Source organism: Balaenoptera acutorostrata, chromosome 5 (genome assembly GCF_949987535.1).
Source record: "Balaenoptera acutorostrata chromosome 5, mBalAcu1.1, whole genome shotgun sequence".
Taxonomy (NCBI): Eukaryota; Metazoa; Chordata; class Mammalia; order Artiodactyla; family Balaenopteridae; genus Balaenoptera; species Balaenoptera acutorostrata.
This window is the reverse complement of record NC_080068.1, coordinates 56,349,450-56,364,774: the sequence shown is the minus strand read 5'-3', so window position 1 is coordinate 56,364,774 and position 15,325 is coordinate 56,349,450. Positions and strand designations below refer to the sequence as shown.

At 36.2% G+C, this 15,325-nt stretch overlaps 1 protein-coding gene across 1 annotated transcript in view; it reads right to left on the bottom strand.

Annotated features, from left to right (window-relative positions):
* Window positions 1–289: 289 nt before the first annotated feature.
* TMPRSS11A (transmembrane serine protease 11A) overlaps window positions 290–15,325 on the bottom strand; it is a 31,025-nt gene continuing 15,989 nt past the window's right edge. The window contains exons 4-8 of the mRNA XM_057547301.1: window positions 15,077–15,237; window positions 8,657–8,828; window positions 6,181–6,440; window positions 2,241–2,383; window positions 290–451 (exon numbers count right to left, since the gene is read on the bottom strand). Of these exons, the coding sequence (XP_057403284.1) occupies window positions 290–451; window positions 2,241–2,383; window positions 6,181–6,440; window positions 8,657–8,828; window positions 15,077–15,237 (898 nt within the window). The remainder of the gene's footprint in view (window positions 452–2,240; window positions 2,384–6,180; window positions 6,441–8,656; window positions 8,829–15,076; window positions 15,238–15,325) is intronic.

Sequence of the window (15,325 nt, the reverse complement as noted above, 5' to 3'; positions counted from 1 at the left end):
GATTATCCTCAAAAATTTGCATTGCTCCTCTTTTATACTCTAGCTTGCTGATTTAAAGAGCACAGTATCTCTGCTGTATTTTTCAAGCCAGGCTAAACTGACCCACTACCTTATCAATTTAAATCCTTTTTACAAATTGGCTATGGGATTTTGATTGATTAAAGTGATTCTGAAATAAATCATATCATTTAATCTCACTTCATTGTACTACAACAATGTAGTACAATATATGGATTCTCATACATGTATGACCTGCATACAGCTCTCAATGTTTAACTTGTATAGTGAATTAGAGGCCCGTTCTTGAAGTAATCCAGTTTCGGTAATAAGCCACTTTTGTGTAGACTCCAGGTTTGTTCTTTTGCCCACAGTTATCTCCCCAGCTCACAATTCCAATGAGATACCAGGTATCTTTAAGATCCTTTCCAACTAAAGGTCCCCCAGAATCACCCTGAAAATAAAAAAAGAAAAAAGAGAAAGAAAATTAGCTAAATGTAAAGCTTATTACTTAAGATATTTTGATGAACCACATATTTTATTATTAGACAGTATATGTATAGATTACCAATTCTAGGATAATTAGTTGAAACATGGGTTTCGAAAGTTATAAAAGCCTTAAAGTTCAATTTCCACATTTTATTTTTTTATTTTTTCAACTTTATAGATGTATAATTCACAGATAAGCTTATATATATTTAAAGTGTACATCATGATAATTTGACATATGTACTTTGTGAAATGATTACCACAATCAGGTTAATTAACACATCCATCACCTCACAATACTTTGTGTGTGTGTGTGGGTGTATGTGTGTAGTAAGAACGCTTAAGGTCTACTCTTAGCAAATTTCAAGTACACAACACAGAAAGTCAATCTGATGTTAGTTTTTTCTGACTCCAAGTAAAGTGCCTGGGCTTCTATTTTATCAGACAGACGAAGCACCTCCTGATGTACCCCAGTAGCAATCCCTGTATTCCTGCTTAGACCCCTGTGCCTGAGTCACTTCCTCGATAACTTCCCCAATTTTTCTATGACTAGAGCTTTGCCTTATTATGCACTGAACAGTCATGGGGCAGGAATCTTACCTCTGCTTCCCAGTCCAGTGAAAGCTCTTCATGACCACCAATCTTTCCAGAGGCTTATCACTGATCTCACTGTTCATCTAGATTCCCATTTTCAGTGTGTTCCTCTCACCAACTCCCACTTGCCTGTCATGGCATGAACCTCTCTTTGGATTCCCTGAATTCTAGATACCTCCTCCACATTCTCAGCAACCAGGGCTAGATTCTGCTCTTACCCAGCGTGTATGCTGCAAAACTCCCTGCTATTTTTCTGACAGAGGTTGTCTATGTTGTGTCATTTGTGGGACTCTGGGCAGGGCTTTCTGCCACCTGATAACAATACAATTCCCATCATTTTAGCATGTGGAATCACCTCCTTGGAGTTTTCAAGAATCTCACATTATAAAGCAAGTGCCTCCAGGAAGAAACACACTTTACTCCTTTGTCCAAAAATATACATGCAGGATAGATGCTGGACAACACAGTAGGCCACTGGAAAGGGGACTAGATATTCACACCATTGCCTAATCCACCTTCTCAGCATTAACAGCTTCTCACCTCTCATCCTCCTTAGGCTGAGACCCAACATATTACTTGGAGTTGCCTCAAATATGAATTATAATTTCACACCTTCAGAATTTTAGCTATGCTTTTTCTCTTTTCTATAATAGTCTCCTCTTATTCTATAGGGTAAGTGCTCTTTATCCTTCTGGCCTCATTGAAGTATCATCTCTCTAATACTTGTTCCAAAAATGTTCCTTCAAGCTAAAAGTGTTTGTTCTCCACACTTGAAACTAACACAATATTGTAAATCAACTATACTTTAATAAAAAATTTTGTTCTCCATTATATAATTTATAACATTACACCATAGTTCATTGTTCATGATTGTTTCCTTTCTAAATGTGAGCTCTTTAAGGAAAGGGACTCTGCTTTATGAACCTGTGGATTTCTGGTATTAAGAAAATTTAATTTTATTCGTTGTTTGATAGCATCAAAGAAACTCTTTGCTTATTTTGTTTTGCTTAATAAAACATTTAAAAGTATGTTTGTGTTTGAGATTTGCATTTATAAATTTTTGAACGGACAAGATCTCTGTATTTTACTAAAATAAAGAGCATTTTGAGCCAGATAAATTTTTTGAGTTCATGATATCAAAATAATCTCTCTCCACCTACCCCACAGGCATCATAAATTCCTTCCAGATAGCCAGCACAAAGCATTCCAAATTTTATATCTCTGCCATACATATGTGGCTGCTTGCACACATCATCACTTATGATTTTCAGTCTGGTTTCTCGAAGATCATTTTGGGATTCCCCTTAAGGAAAAACAAAGTAATTTTAGTGTTTACAATAAACATCCTTAGCTAGAATGAAGTGTGGACCTTTTCCCGATTTTTTTTTCATACTAAAATTGTTGATACAGAATGAGGTTAATGTAAGCAGTTCCTAAAGAAAAAAATTCTGTTTAATATCTGGCATATGTAAATGATAATCGTCCTTATCTCATTTTTATAAATACCTATACTAGCAAGAAAAACATTTTGTTTCTTTTTCTGGAAAACCTTTGTACCTTTACTTAAAAAACAATCAGTTAATGTATTTAGGAAGGCATTTTTTAAAAAATAAAGTTTGTATTTGTAGATTCCAGATTGTTCCCAGAAACTTTGCAGGCCTAGTTTGCTCCCCTGGCTTGATAAAATAACTATATACATTTATTTTATCCTTTACATTTTATGAAGAACTTTCACATACATAATGACATTTAAAGGCAATGATTTCATTACCTCTTACAATTTTGGGACTCCAGATCATAAACTAGATCCTGAGTTATAGAAACCAGTAATAATGCAGAAGACAACTATTTATGATGGAAAACAATAATATCACAAGCATTCAGGGTTTCTTTATATCAACCATACGCTGATTGGGAAACTGACCGTGTAGTAGACAGAATTCTACTATGATCCCCAAGATTCCTATGTGATCTCCTTTCTCTGAGGTATGGGTGGGATATGTGAATATTATGGATGTCATCCTCATGATTAGGTTATGTTCTGTGGCACAGGAGAGGGAATTTTGCAGATTAATTAAGATGTAGTCAGTCTGACAGTGAGTTCATGAAATGGGAGATTTTCCAAGGTGGGCCTGACCTAATCCTGTGAACCCTTTTAAAAAGGGCTTAGGCCTTCCCTAAGTTCAGAGAGTTTTCCCTAATGGTGTTGGAGAAGCAAGATGCCATGAGCTCTGCAGCTGCAAGAAACTGAGTTCCATCAACAACCAGCTTGGAAGAGAACTCAGAGCTGTAGATGAGACCACAACCCCAGCCAGCACTCTGATTGCTGTTTTGTGAGACCCTGAGAATAGAACCCAACTAAGCTATATCTGAACTTCTGACCCATGGAAACTGTGAGATAATCAATGTGTGCTCTTTTAAGTTGTTAAGTTTGTGGTAATTTGTTACACAGCAGTAGAAAACTAATATAGACACTAATTTCTGTAGAATGCCAATTCAGGATTTATTTCTGGACAGGTGTGTTCGCTAAAATGTTTTAAAAATGCTCAAATTATTCTGTTCTTTGAATATAATTGGTGTAATTTTTTTTGCCTACTACATTATCGATTAAAAATAATTCATGTCCAGTGCCGGGAAGGGTAAGATGAAATGCATATTGTAGGTGACAGTGTAAATTCGTAAATTTTTCATAAAACTAGTTGGCAAAAAGTTATAAAAAGTATAGTCTAACACAACATTGTAAATCAACTATACACCAATAAAAATTAATTAAATTTAAAAAAACCCATAGGAAACAAACAAACAAAAAGTATAGCCTATAAGTCCTATACATCCGTGAACTGTTTCTCAACTATTGTGGGAATGCTTAATGACATTTCTCAGAAAGTATTGATTTTTTTCAAAGAATCAGCTTTTTATTTCATTAATTTTCTCTATTTTTTGCTTTTGATTGAATTCATTTTCACTCTTACCTTTATTATTTCCTTCTTCCTGTTTATTTTAGGTTTATTTTGCTCTTCTTTTCTAGTTTCTTGAAATGAGAACTTACGTTATTGATTTGAGACCTTTCTTGTTTTCTAATGTATGCATTTGCTAAGTTTCCCTCTCTCTTTACTGTTTTAGATGCATCCGGCATGTATTGATACTTTTTCATTTTCATTTTATTCTATGTATACTTACAGTTTTCTTCAAGATTTTCTCTTTGACCTATGAATTATTTAGAAGTGTATTGCTTAATTTTTAAGCATTTAGAGATTTTCCTTTTATCTGTTACTCGTATCTAGTTTGATTCCGTTATCATCAGAGAGCATACTATGTGCGATTCCCATTCTTTTAAGTTTGTCGAAGATTGTTTTATGGACCTAGATATAGTCTGTCTTGGCGAATGTTCCATGGGTGCTTAAAAAAAGTAGGTATTCTGTTGCTCATTATAGTGTTCTACACAAGTTAGATTCTTTTGCTACTCAAAAACTATTATGGAAGGTATATTTCTATGCCAACCTCAAACTCCAGGCCAGAAGTGATTCTTTCCATCAAGCCAAAGGGAATCTGAGATGCCCCTCCCATCAAGCAAAGAATGCAACTCTATCTTAGGAGAAAATCCATCAGAGAGAGTGAAGACATAGTGGTGTCAGGCTCACAGCTCTACTAAGTCAACCTTAGGATTATTAAGCTATGGATAATAATTTCTGTGATTGGTAATATGACCTTAAAGAAAGCAATACATATCTCAGCTTGTATAATATGGAGTGAAACCACATGGGACATCTGGAGAAAATCTAGAGACCATCAAGCCCATTCTCAGCCACATTAGTGAAAGGTATTCCTGGTTCCTTAGTGGAGAATGAGAACTAAAGGCTTATTCTTTAGAGTTTATTGTATATAAATTGTATAGAGCTCTGTGAATGAATTTTTTAATTCTCAAAAAGTCCTTTTTTAACCTTCTCAAGCCCAGAGTTAAAGAAACCCTCTGGCTGTTGTTACATGTATGCCCCTGGACCAGATTTTAGAATCCAGAGTGTGTCTGACCAAATATGCCCCTAAAACATTAAAACATGAAGTTATTTTTATTTCTGAGGAGATTGTTAGTATATCAAGTTAAATCATTTTAGAGAGGTCAATGGAAGCTTTATTATGAGAGATGACATCTCTATACAGTATTCTTATCCCTGATAACACCTAATTAGCCTCTTTAGTTCTGAAGCAGATTTTGCTGCAACTGAAGATTGTAGCTGAGCAAAGAAAACATTTTTGAGGTGATTGAGGAAACTGAAAAAGTGATGGAGCAAACTAAGGGGAAGAGGAGATGAAAAAAGGGAGAGGAGGCTGACAGAGGTGGGGCTCAAAGTGAAAGAGTCTTGGAGTGAAGGTGGGTATGAGGGTCATAGCATAACCAATATATACCTGGCATTGCATAGAGAATGGTACATAGAGATAGATTTTAGTGTTGCTGAGGGAACCTCTTTTCCTTTATCTTCCTTGAAGCTTTCCCTTTGGAGCTGTCTTTCCCTTGTTCCATGTGATTCTGACTAGGCTGCCAATCACACACCTGCCTTTCTTGCTATAGGCGTAGGAGTGAGTATTTGAGTCAGCCAGTCAATCTGGTACTCCTGGACACAAGCTGGGCCAAAAGAGACCTTTTCGGGGATTAATGTAGTTCTGGCAAAGAGAAGGCACATGCTCTTCCCTGGCATTGACTAGGTGAAGATGTACACCCTGAGCTGCTGTTGGCTACCTTTACCACTATGTGGAGCTAGAATCCCTCTATATGAAGGTGACCTGGGGAAAACAGAACCGAGTAATGGAAAGACTCCGAGATTCAGAGCCTGATGACATCATACAAACTCCTGAATCCAACTGTATCTGAAGCCAGACTCATCTCATCTCTTGACTTCCAAATGACAAGGGCCAAATTTTCCATTTTATTATTATTTTTTACTTTAGTTAATTTGAGTTGAGTGTCTGTCACTTGTAAAACAAGAGCCCTAACTAATCCAACCAAACTGTGTGGAAAAGTCTGACAGAATAATATTGATGGACATTAAATCACACTGCCATAAATAGGGCTTAGTGCTCCATGATTCATTTTGGGATACCCACCACCATAAAAAAGTGCTCCAAATCCTGTGACATAGACAGTTGAATTTGGTTGGAAGGACACAGAGGCTTCTGGCAAACAAACTCTTCGGATCTCATCAGTAAAGGTGACGCTGGGTGATAATTGCACAACAGCAATGTCGTATTCTCTTGCTTGGGAGTGATACCTCTCATGGACAATAATTCTTTTGATATTTCTTTTCATTAATGGAGGGTTGATTGTTGTTCCAAAGCTAACAGTCCATTGATGTGGATTTGCTTTACTGGAAAAGGTTAGAAATGAACAGAATATATGAACTGCATTACAATAATTGCATGCAGGCTAATAAAGGAGAAAATTCCACCCTAAAACACTTGGTTGCAATGATAGTTTTCTTTGACCATATAGTCTTTTGCTACTGTTTTGAAAGATAAAATATATGCAAATGGCATCTTTGAGCTGAAATTCAGTATAGAATTATTGAATTTTAGAACTGTAAAGCACATAAAATATTATTCATTTATTTCTTCAGCAAATATTTGTTAAACATCTGCGTGTTGAACCTTATATGAAGTTCCGGGGATAAAGTGGCAAACAAGATAGAAAGGTCCCTGCTGGTGGGTGTATTTAATTTCAGTGAAGGAAAAAGAGCAAAACAAATTAATGAATAGATAAATAATTTCCCACAGTGATAAGGACTATGAATAAAATAGGGCAATGGAATAGAGTACAAAGGGGTAGTTAGATAAGTCTCTTGAGATCATGGCATTTGGATTGAGACATGGTTGATGAGGAGTCAGCTGTGAGAAGATGGGGTGACAAGTTTTCAGGCAAACATCTCAAGGGCTTAGACCAGACAGGCTGCAGTTCAGGACACAAGGGAATTATGGTGGGGGATGAGGTCGGCGAGGTAGGCAGGGACCAGATTTTAGAGTGTCTTATAGGTCATGAATAAAGTGCTTAGATTTTATTCAAGTGATATGGCAATTCACTGGATGATTTTAAGCCAAGCATAATGTAGTCTCATGTTAAAAAAAAATCACGTTGGTTCTTTCCAGAGAGTAGATTGTTAGAGGGCAAGAGTGTATGAGGCAAAGCTGTCAGAAGTCCTATGAGAGATGACCAAGTGTGGGTGACTTCTAGCTTATGGGCTTGAGCAGCTGGTAGATCATGGCACATACAGGGACTGGGAAGGTCATCTAGTAATGAAAGGTCCTCTGATAAAGGCTTTGTTTTATACTTAAGGAAAATAGGGCCTAGATGGTTTAAATTATATGCATAGTATCACATGTCTGTTTGTCTCTCTCTCTTCTTTATAGGATACCATCTCCCACCAAAATGTATTATTAATAATGAGATTAATATTCCTTAACTAATTAATTGAACTAACATCATCCAAGAGGGATAAGCAAGGAGACAGATACTGCCTATGTAGATACTTGTTTCTCAACCTAATTCTTTCTTTTTTTTTTTTTAAATTGAAGTATAGTTGATTTATAGTGTTTCAGGTATACAGCAAAGTGATTCATTTTATATATATATATATATATATATATATATATATATATATATATATATATATATATATATATTCTTTTTCAGATTCTTTTCCATTAGAGTTAATTACAAGATATTGAGTATAGTTCCCTGTGCTATACATAGGTTCTTGTTGTTTATCTATTTTACATATAGTAGTGTGTATCTGTTAATACCAAATTCCTAGTTTATCCCTCCTCCCTTTCCCCTTTGGTAGCCATAAGTTTGTTTTCTATGTCTGTGAGTCTATTTCTGTTTTGTAAATAAGTTCATTTGTATCTTTTTTTTAGATTCCACATATTAGTGATACAATATGATACTTGTCTTTCACTGTCTGACTTACTTCACTTAGTATGATAATGTCTAGGTCCATCCATGTTGCTGCATGTGACATTATTTCTTTCTTTTTTTATGGCTGAGTAATAGTCCATTGTACATATATACCACATCTTCTTTATCCATTCACCTGTCGATGGACATTTAGGTTGTTTCCATGTCCTGGCTACTGTAAATAGTGCTGCTATGAACATTGGGGTACATGTATCTTTTCGAATTAGAGTTTTCTCTGGATATATGCCCAGGAGTGGGATTGCTGGATCATATGGTAGCTCTATTTTTAGTTTTTTAAGGAACCTCCATACAGTTTTCCATAGTGGCTGCACCAATTTACATTCCCACCAACAGTGTAGGAGGGTTCCCTTTTCTCCACACTCTGTTCAGCCACAGTTTCTTTATTTAAAACCTTAAGGACCTGATACTAGGATAATGACTACTACCCCTACTGACTTTCCAAATAAGTGTAAGTATAACACAATTTTAGAAAAGAAACTGAAAGAAGTTTTTCTCATTTTACCTCAGTAATATTTGGGGACATTGGTTATTACTCAGAAGATGATAAAACTCAGAGTTTTTTTTTTAAGCAGTAGTAGTAGCAGTAGTAGTAAGTTAACGTCAATCACTTACTTCTTAAAGCAGTGTGCTGCAGTAACAAGCCACGTATTACTAATCAGGGTGGCCCCGCATTGATGTCTGTTATTATGCTGAAGGGAAGCTTGCCAAGGCCAGGCAGACTTGACCACAATCTCTCCAGACATTATTCTGTTCATTATTAATGGAACAACTCGTTTACCACAACCTGAAAGAGATGAGATCATTAAGTTGTAAGAAACATCTCTATAATCCCTGATACAGAGAAACTAGTAGAGTACTGCAGTGCAATATTTGCATGTCATTATGTAAACATGTACAGTATTAATATCCATCCTCTGTATTTCCTGATAGTTGATATTTTGCTTACTCCCTCCCTTTATAGATGTGGATATATATTGCCTACTGAAGCTATGTAAGGTTGTAAAGTGTTGACACATCACAAAGTGTATGTCCTGAGGACCTGCAGTGTCAATTATCCAGATGTTCTGGGAGCTCCTACTAAGATTATTGTTTCCCAGTTTTAGATGTTCCCACCATGTTACTTTGACATGAAGTCCTCACCAGAAGAACTAGTCAGAGAAGTAATTGCTAATTCCTTGGAACTCCCACCCCCATACATTTTTCTGAGTGACTAGTTCCTAAAGTGAGCACGGGTTAATGTATCATGACCAGTCTCTTACTCTTTGGGATGGAGGGTTCTATATTTCCACATAAACATCACATTCACTATTGGTAGGAATAAATATGTACTTTATTATGTGCATCAGATCAGAGATTAGTTTGATGCTTAGGGTTCCTACTAAGAATTAAGCCCGTTTAAAGCATGGTGCTCATAAAGAAAACATGGTAGGTTCAATTCTTGTTCCAACAAATTAGGTATCAAAAAGGAAATTCACTTTACTGGTACTGATTACACTCCTTCTGTGGCCAGTCATTTTAGAAATCCCCATCACTCTGCCATCTCTTGTTTAGACTACCATTTTTCTCATCTGAAGGACTGCAATAACTTCCCTGTTCATCTGCCTGCCTCCAGCTTTGCTCTTGCAGTCCGTTATCCACACTGAAAACTGAGTGACCTTTCTGATGTGTGTAAAACCCTGCAGTGACTTCTCGTTGCCCTCCAAGTGAAGTCGAAATGTTTCAGCATGGTTCTGGTCCTTGATCGTTATTAATCACACCCCTTTCCCATGCCCACCCCATTCTATATTACAGCCACACTGATATTTTTCAATGACAAGAAATGACCGTGTTCTTGCTTTTCTGAAGACATTTTTACATTCTGCTCCCCCTGCCTGAGACACTCATTCCACTTGTCACTTGATTTTCCATCCTTCCTTTCTCCTCAAGGATCACTTTCTGACCCCACAAGACCAGGTTAGCTGTCTCTGATTGACTCTCATAGCACTGTGCTCTGTCTGTGTCATAGCGTTTATCACACTGTTTTAACATTTCCTGATTTATTTATGTCTTCCCCTACCTTCAAACTCCTAACTTTAGAGGAGGAATCATGTCTTATTGACACTTGTATTCACTTTCTGGCACTTGGTAGATGTTAAAAAATTATTTATTGAATGAATGAATAAAATGTATAGTATGTTTGCAAGACACAGATGAAAATGAATGAACAACTTTCCTAAAATTCATCACTGCTATTATAAAATCTTTCAAAATTTAGGTCACACTGATATAGAGTGAGTGAGTGGAGCTGCTGTCAACCATCAAGATGGGTATAATAAGTAAAATTTATAGGTCAGTCACAAATTATGGGGTCTATCTCTTTCCCATTTATCACTTTCTCATTTTATTTCTCAGCAGAAAGCATATTTCATAGCATTCAAAAAATTAGCAAGGCAAGTTCATTTATTGCAAACCAGAAATATATAATTTCTTCAAACTATCCCCCAATTCCCACCATGTAAAATGTTTTTCTTGAACATTACAAAAAGGTCAGTCTTAGGGAAAAATAGTATTTTCATCTCTTACTCAATTGTTGTTCTCTCCCAAAGAAAATGTGGGACATGGGTGGGAGATTATGAGCTAATATTTGAAGATATTATCCTCCCTGATATGGAAATTGAACTTGTTTTTATAAGCTAACTAGACTTACATGCTTGGACAGTTAGCTTCCCTGTCGATGAGTTCATTGCTGAAAAACAAAATAGAGCAAAGAATGATAATTTGATATTCTTCTGGTTGGTCTCAATGATCAGAAATTATCAGAGGATACTGACCGCATATGGATTCTAGAAACTTGAGCATATAGATCAGTTAGGAAAATGGTTATCTGATATAACAGAATATGTGTACAGTTTTTGTAGAGATTTATAGGCAACCGCTAACTAGGTGGGTAATACAAGCAGTAGGTGATTAAGGCACAAATATTGTATGATCAAAACCCACAAATCATTTGTATTAATACAGAACAGTGGTTTTCCAATGGTGCAGGATAAAGCTTCTTTGGATTTTATTTAAGGAAATAGAGAAAGTGGGGAAAGAGGGAGAAACTAGATGGGGTCTTCAGGTTCAAACCCAGGCTCAACCAGAACAGGTCTGCTTTTTCTCTTCTCTTTATTTAAGATTTCGCATAAGCCTTTCTTTGGTCAAAGGGTTTGGGAATGGAAAAAAAAACTTTGAAAACTACCACATAAACTATATTTAAAATACTTCTAAAACATGGTTCCTAAATTATTAAAATGATTTTTTTCTGAGGAATAAACTGTATATTCTTATCAAACTCCTTCTGGATATTGGTAAAGGCCAATTATTGGACAGAATCTAAGATTAAATTCTGTCATTTCCAACAAAGTTAGGAATCTGATAAAGGAAATACAAACATTTAAACTTAAGCTGATGGACGGTTGCATGAAAACTGTGATGGTTTTCAAAATAAAAGGGCTTAATGAGTAGAATGAGGGTAGATTGGTTTTACTTATTTCTACCAATGCCATGTTTCTCAGACTCATATTCTTTGTGTCTAATTTCTCATTATGCACAATAAGAATGTTTCTTTCTACTTACCTTCTATAAATTTCACTTGGGAAACTAGTGATGATGAACTCTACAAAGTGGGAGCTCTTGAGAATATCCAATTCAGGGATACCCTTAAAGGCATACCTAAATCATTATATGGTGAAGAATCAATTTCTCAGGTCAGATTCTCAGTACTTACTTATGAAAGGAACTCAATTTTCAGTCAAATATAGTTTTAAGGTAGTAAATTTCTTATTTTATGTTTTTAAATGTAGGCATACTTTGGAGATATTGTGGGTTCAGTTCCAGACCACTGCAATAAGGTGAATATTGTAATAAAGCAAGTCACAAATTTTTTGATTTCCCAGTGCAAATAAAAGTTTACTTTTACACTATACTGTAGTCCATTAAGTGTGCAATAGCATCACATCTTGAAAAAACTATATATATATATATATATATATATATATATATATATATATAAAATTAAAAAATACTTCATTGCTACAACATGCTAAAAATTATCTGACACTACAGGGTTGCCACAAACCTTCAATTTATAAAAACACAACATCTCTGAAGTGCAATAAAGGGAAGTGAAATAAAAAGAAATATTTTAATATGCCACATGTTAGTAATAAATTAAAATGGAAAATAGTATAATGTTAGACTTCTTCAGTTAAAACTTCTTCAGCTGAGTTTGAGCAAGATGCAAATCACCCCTTTCCAGGAATGATACCAGGGTGAGTGTAATAGTTGGGAGTGTAATTGGATTTTTAAGGAAAGAGTTTTAGAGAGAATGATTACACCTGTAACTAAACTATCCATACACAAGTAACTAGCTGTTTCACATTTCCAGTTTTGACCAAATACTTTTACTTTCCACATCTAGAAGTGAAAAGAAACATTAACACCTTAGTTTTGAAAGTGACCCTCTAACACACTTCTGAGTTGGGAGTAATCATATTCAGGTCAGTACATGCTACACGTAACATGATGATAACTGGAACCCACATCAACAACATGTAGGCGGTGAGCCGCTCTTCCACAGCCATGGTGTTTGCAATTCAAAGGAGCTGATTTTAATTTTGCTCCGACACATTACATCACATGAAAGACCCACACCACACACTTATTTGTCAAGCCAAAACACAGATCCTTGACAAATTATGGATAAATCTTGGGCTGCAGTGTTGTATCTAGACTTGGTCTAGAATTTCTGCAGTTCTCCATTCATTTGAAGTCCCCCAAATTAAGTTTTGCTGGAGAGCAATGTTTTTGTCTGTAAGAATTGCCTTGAGGATTCTACTGAGCTTTCTACTAAATGGGCCTTTCCTAAGTGCTAGTAAACACTGCTCTTTTTATATTTGGAAATTTGGAAAACTTCAAGGTTATAGCTTTTTCTACCACCAGTTACTCACATTAATGCTTTCAGGTTTCCAACGCATATGCACAATTTGCTAGCTTTCTAAGAGGTAATGGCCTATAGGTTCCATATTCTATTTTCTATTTTCTTGTGTATCTTCATGCTATTTCTGTGACTTCAGGAATAACAAACATTATCATTGCAAGTTTATAGATGAGAAGATGGAGGCAAAGGCATGGGCCAATTACTTGGGTGTTCCTGCAGTGACTCAGTGGAGTTAGAATTAGGTAACTCTCAAATCAGGTTCTCCATCAGCACATCCTGCCCTTTAATCTACTATAGTCATTAAAATAAGCTGCAGGTCACAAACTGAACCTATAAGAAACAAAAAGCCCAGACAACTGATGACCATTTCATACTTCATTTCTGGTTTCAGATAGCTCAGGCTTTTAAGTTCCTGGCAAATTAACTGGTTGTTGGAAATTACATAGAACACATCATGTAATTTATCAGAGCTTCCACTATTTCACAACCTCGATTCATTTGTTTCCCCACAAACAAGAAAACAAAGAAGGTGGATTAAGCCCATGACAGGTTCTTCCCTCCTGGGTTGGGAGAGGTCCCCAGGTTTATTCCTTGACTAGCTGACTCTTTGTCTCATCAGCAAACTCCTGCCCATCCCATTCCTGCAGATTTTCACTTCCTGGTCAGGTTTCCTCTTAAAGGGTCAACCAGACCCTTGCAAGGGCAGGGCCTTCTGTTTCACATCTGATATTAATCACACTTACTCTGAATCTCTTCTGTGACCCATAAGTCTGGTGTCCCCTGGAATTTGTACGGGAAATCTGTACTTGTCTTCCAGAAATAGATGCTTGTGGAAGCAGCTTAATGTACACGGTTGAACAGGTTTCTGTTTAGCTGGTCTCCTCAGAGTCTTTAGTATGCTAATATAAGGGATGAATTTCCAAGAGGTGAATATCATAGACTGAATTTCTGAAATGCGTTTGACCACACCCTTTTTTCACAAGCCTTTCAAGAAATTAGTAATCTAGATTTGAATGTTTGCTCCTTTTTAAAAAAAAGTTATTTATTTATTTATTTATGGCTGCACTGGGTCTTCGTTGCTGCACGCGGGCTTTCTCTAGTTGCAGCGAGTGGGGGTTACTCTTCGTTGTGGTGCACAGGCTTCTCATTGCAGTGGCTTCTCTTGTTGCTGAGCACGGGCTCTAGGTGCACGGGCTTCAGTAGTTGTGGCTCGAGAGCTCTAGAGAACAGGCTCAGTAGTGGTGGTACACAGGCTTAGTTGCTCTGTGGCATGTGGGACCTTCCCGGACAAGGGCTCGAACCCATGTCCCCTGCATTGGCAGGCAGATTCTTAACCACTGCACCACCAGGGAAGTCCCGAATGTTTGCTCCTTTTAATTATTGGAGTCCTTAACCTTTTTTGCCCCTCTTTCACATCTATAAAGGTGAATTTGCCTAATTCATAAGAATATAGAAATTAGATGCTGCATGTAAAGGATATAGAGAAGGGCCTTGATAAAGATTACTTCTCTTTTTAGAGAAGCAATAATGGTATAATTGTTCCTATGATTTCTCTTCTAGTTTAGTGATTTTTAAAGCATTACTTGTAAGAAGGCTTTAGTGGCTCCAAAATTGATTTACCATTTTCTCAAATGCCCATAGGAAAAAAAGTTAACATAAACTTCATAATTTCACTGTTTACAGAAACTATTCATATTTTAAAAAGGCAACAAGTGAGTTTATGTTTTAGAAACAGAAAAACAGCTTTTGCTAAACACTTGGTATTTTCACTTGCTTAGTCATGGAGGAAGTGGCTGGCTCAAATTGACTCTCTGTTAGTGGTAAAGGTTTGATTTTATTTCTGGATGAGTGCCAGTCAGTTACTACAGAAAAAAATCACTTGACAACTAACTTCAGACATGCTTTCATCAGAGAATAATAAAACCTTTAAAAGTCACTTTTTTAACTTGAAATTTTTTCCATCTGAATTCTAGCTATTATTTGGAATGGAAATAATGGTAAATAAGTTTATGATTAGACATAAAATGGACTTAATAGAGAACTTCACATCCCATAGAAAGGTACCTACTTACCATTAACTTCAACTGATGAGGCATTTATTGACAAAGCTCTGGTGTTACTTATCTTCTCATTTAAGATGCTATGGATTTTCCTTTTTCTCACTGCCCTTAACTCAGCAGAGGGGAACTGGAACACCATAATGACATCTGCTGTCACACCATCTTCCTCTGGACTGTGACACACAAGAGAAAGGTACTTGTTCAAAGAATACATCCAGCATTATCTAACTCTCTTTTCTGTATTGTCTTCTCCTGAATTAT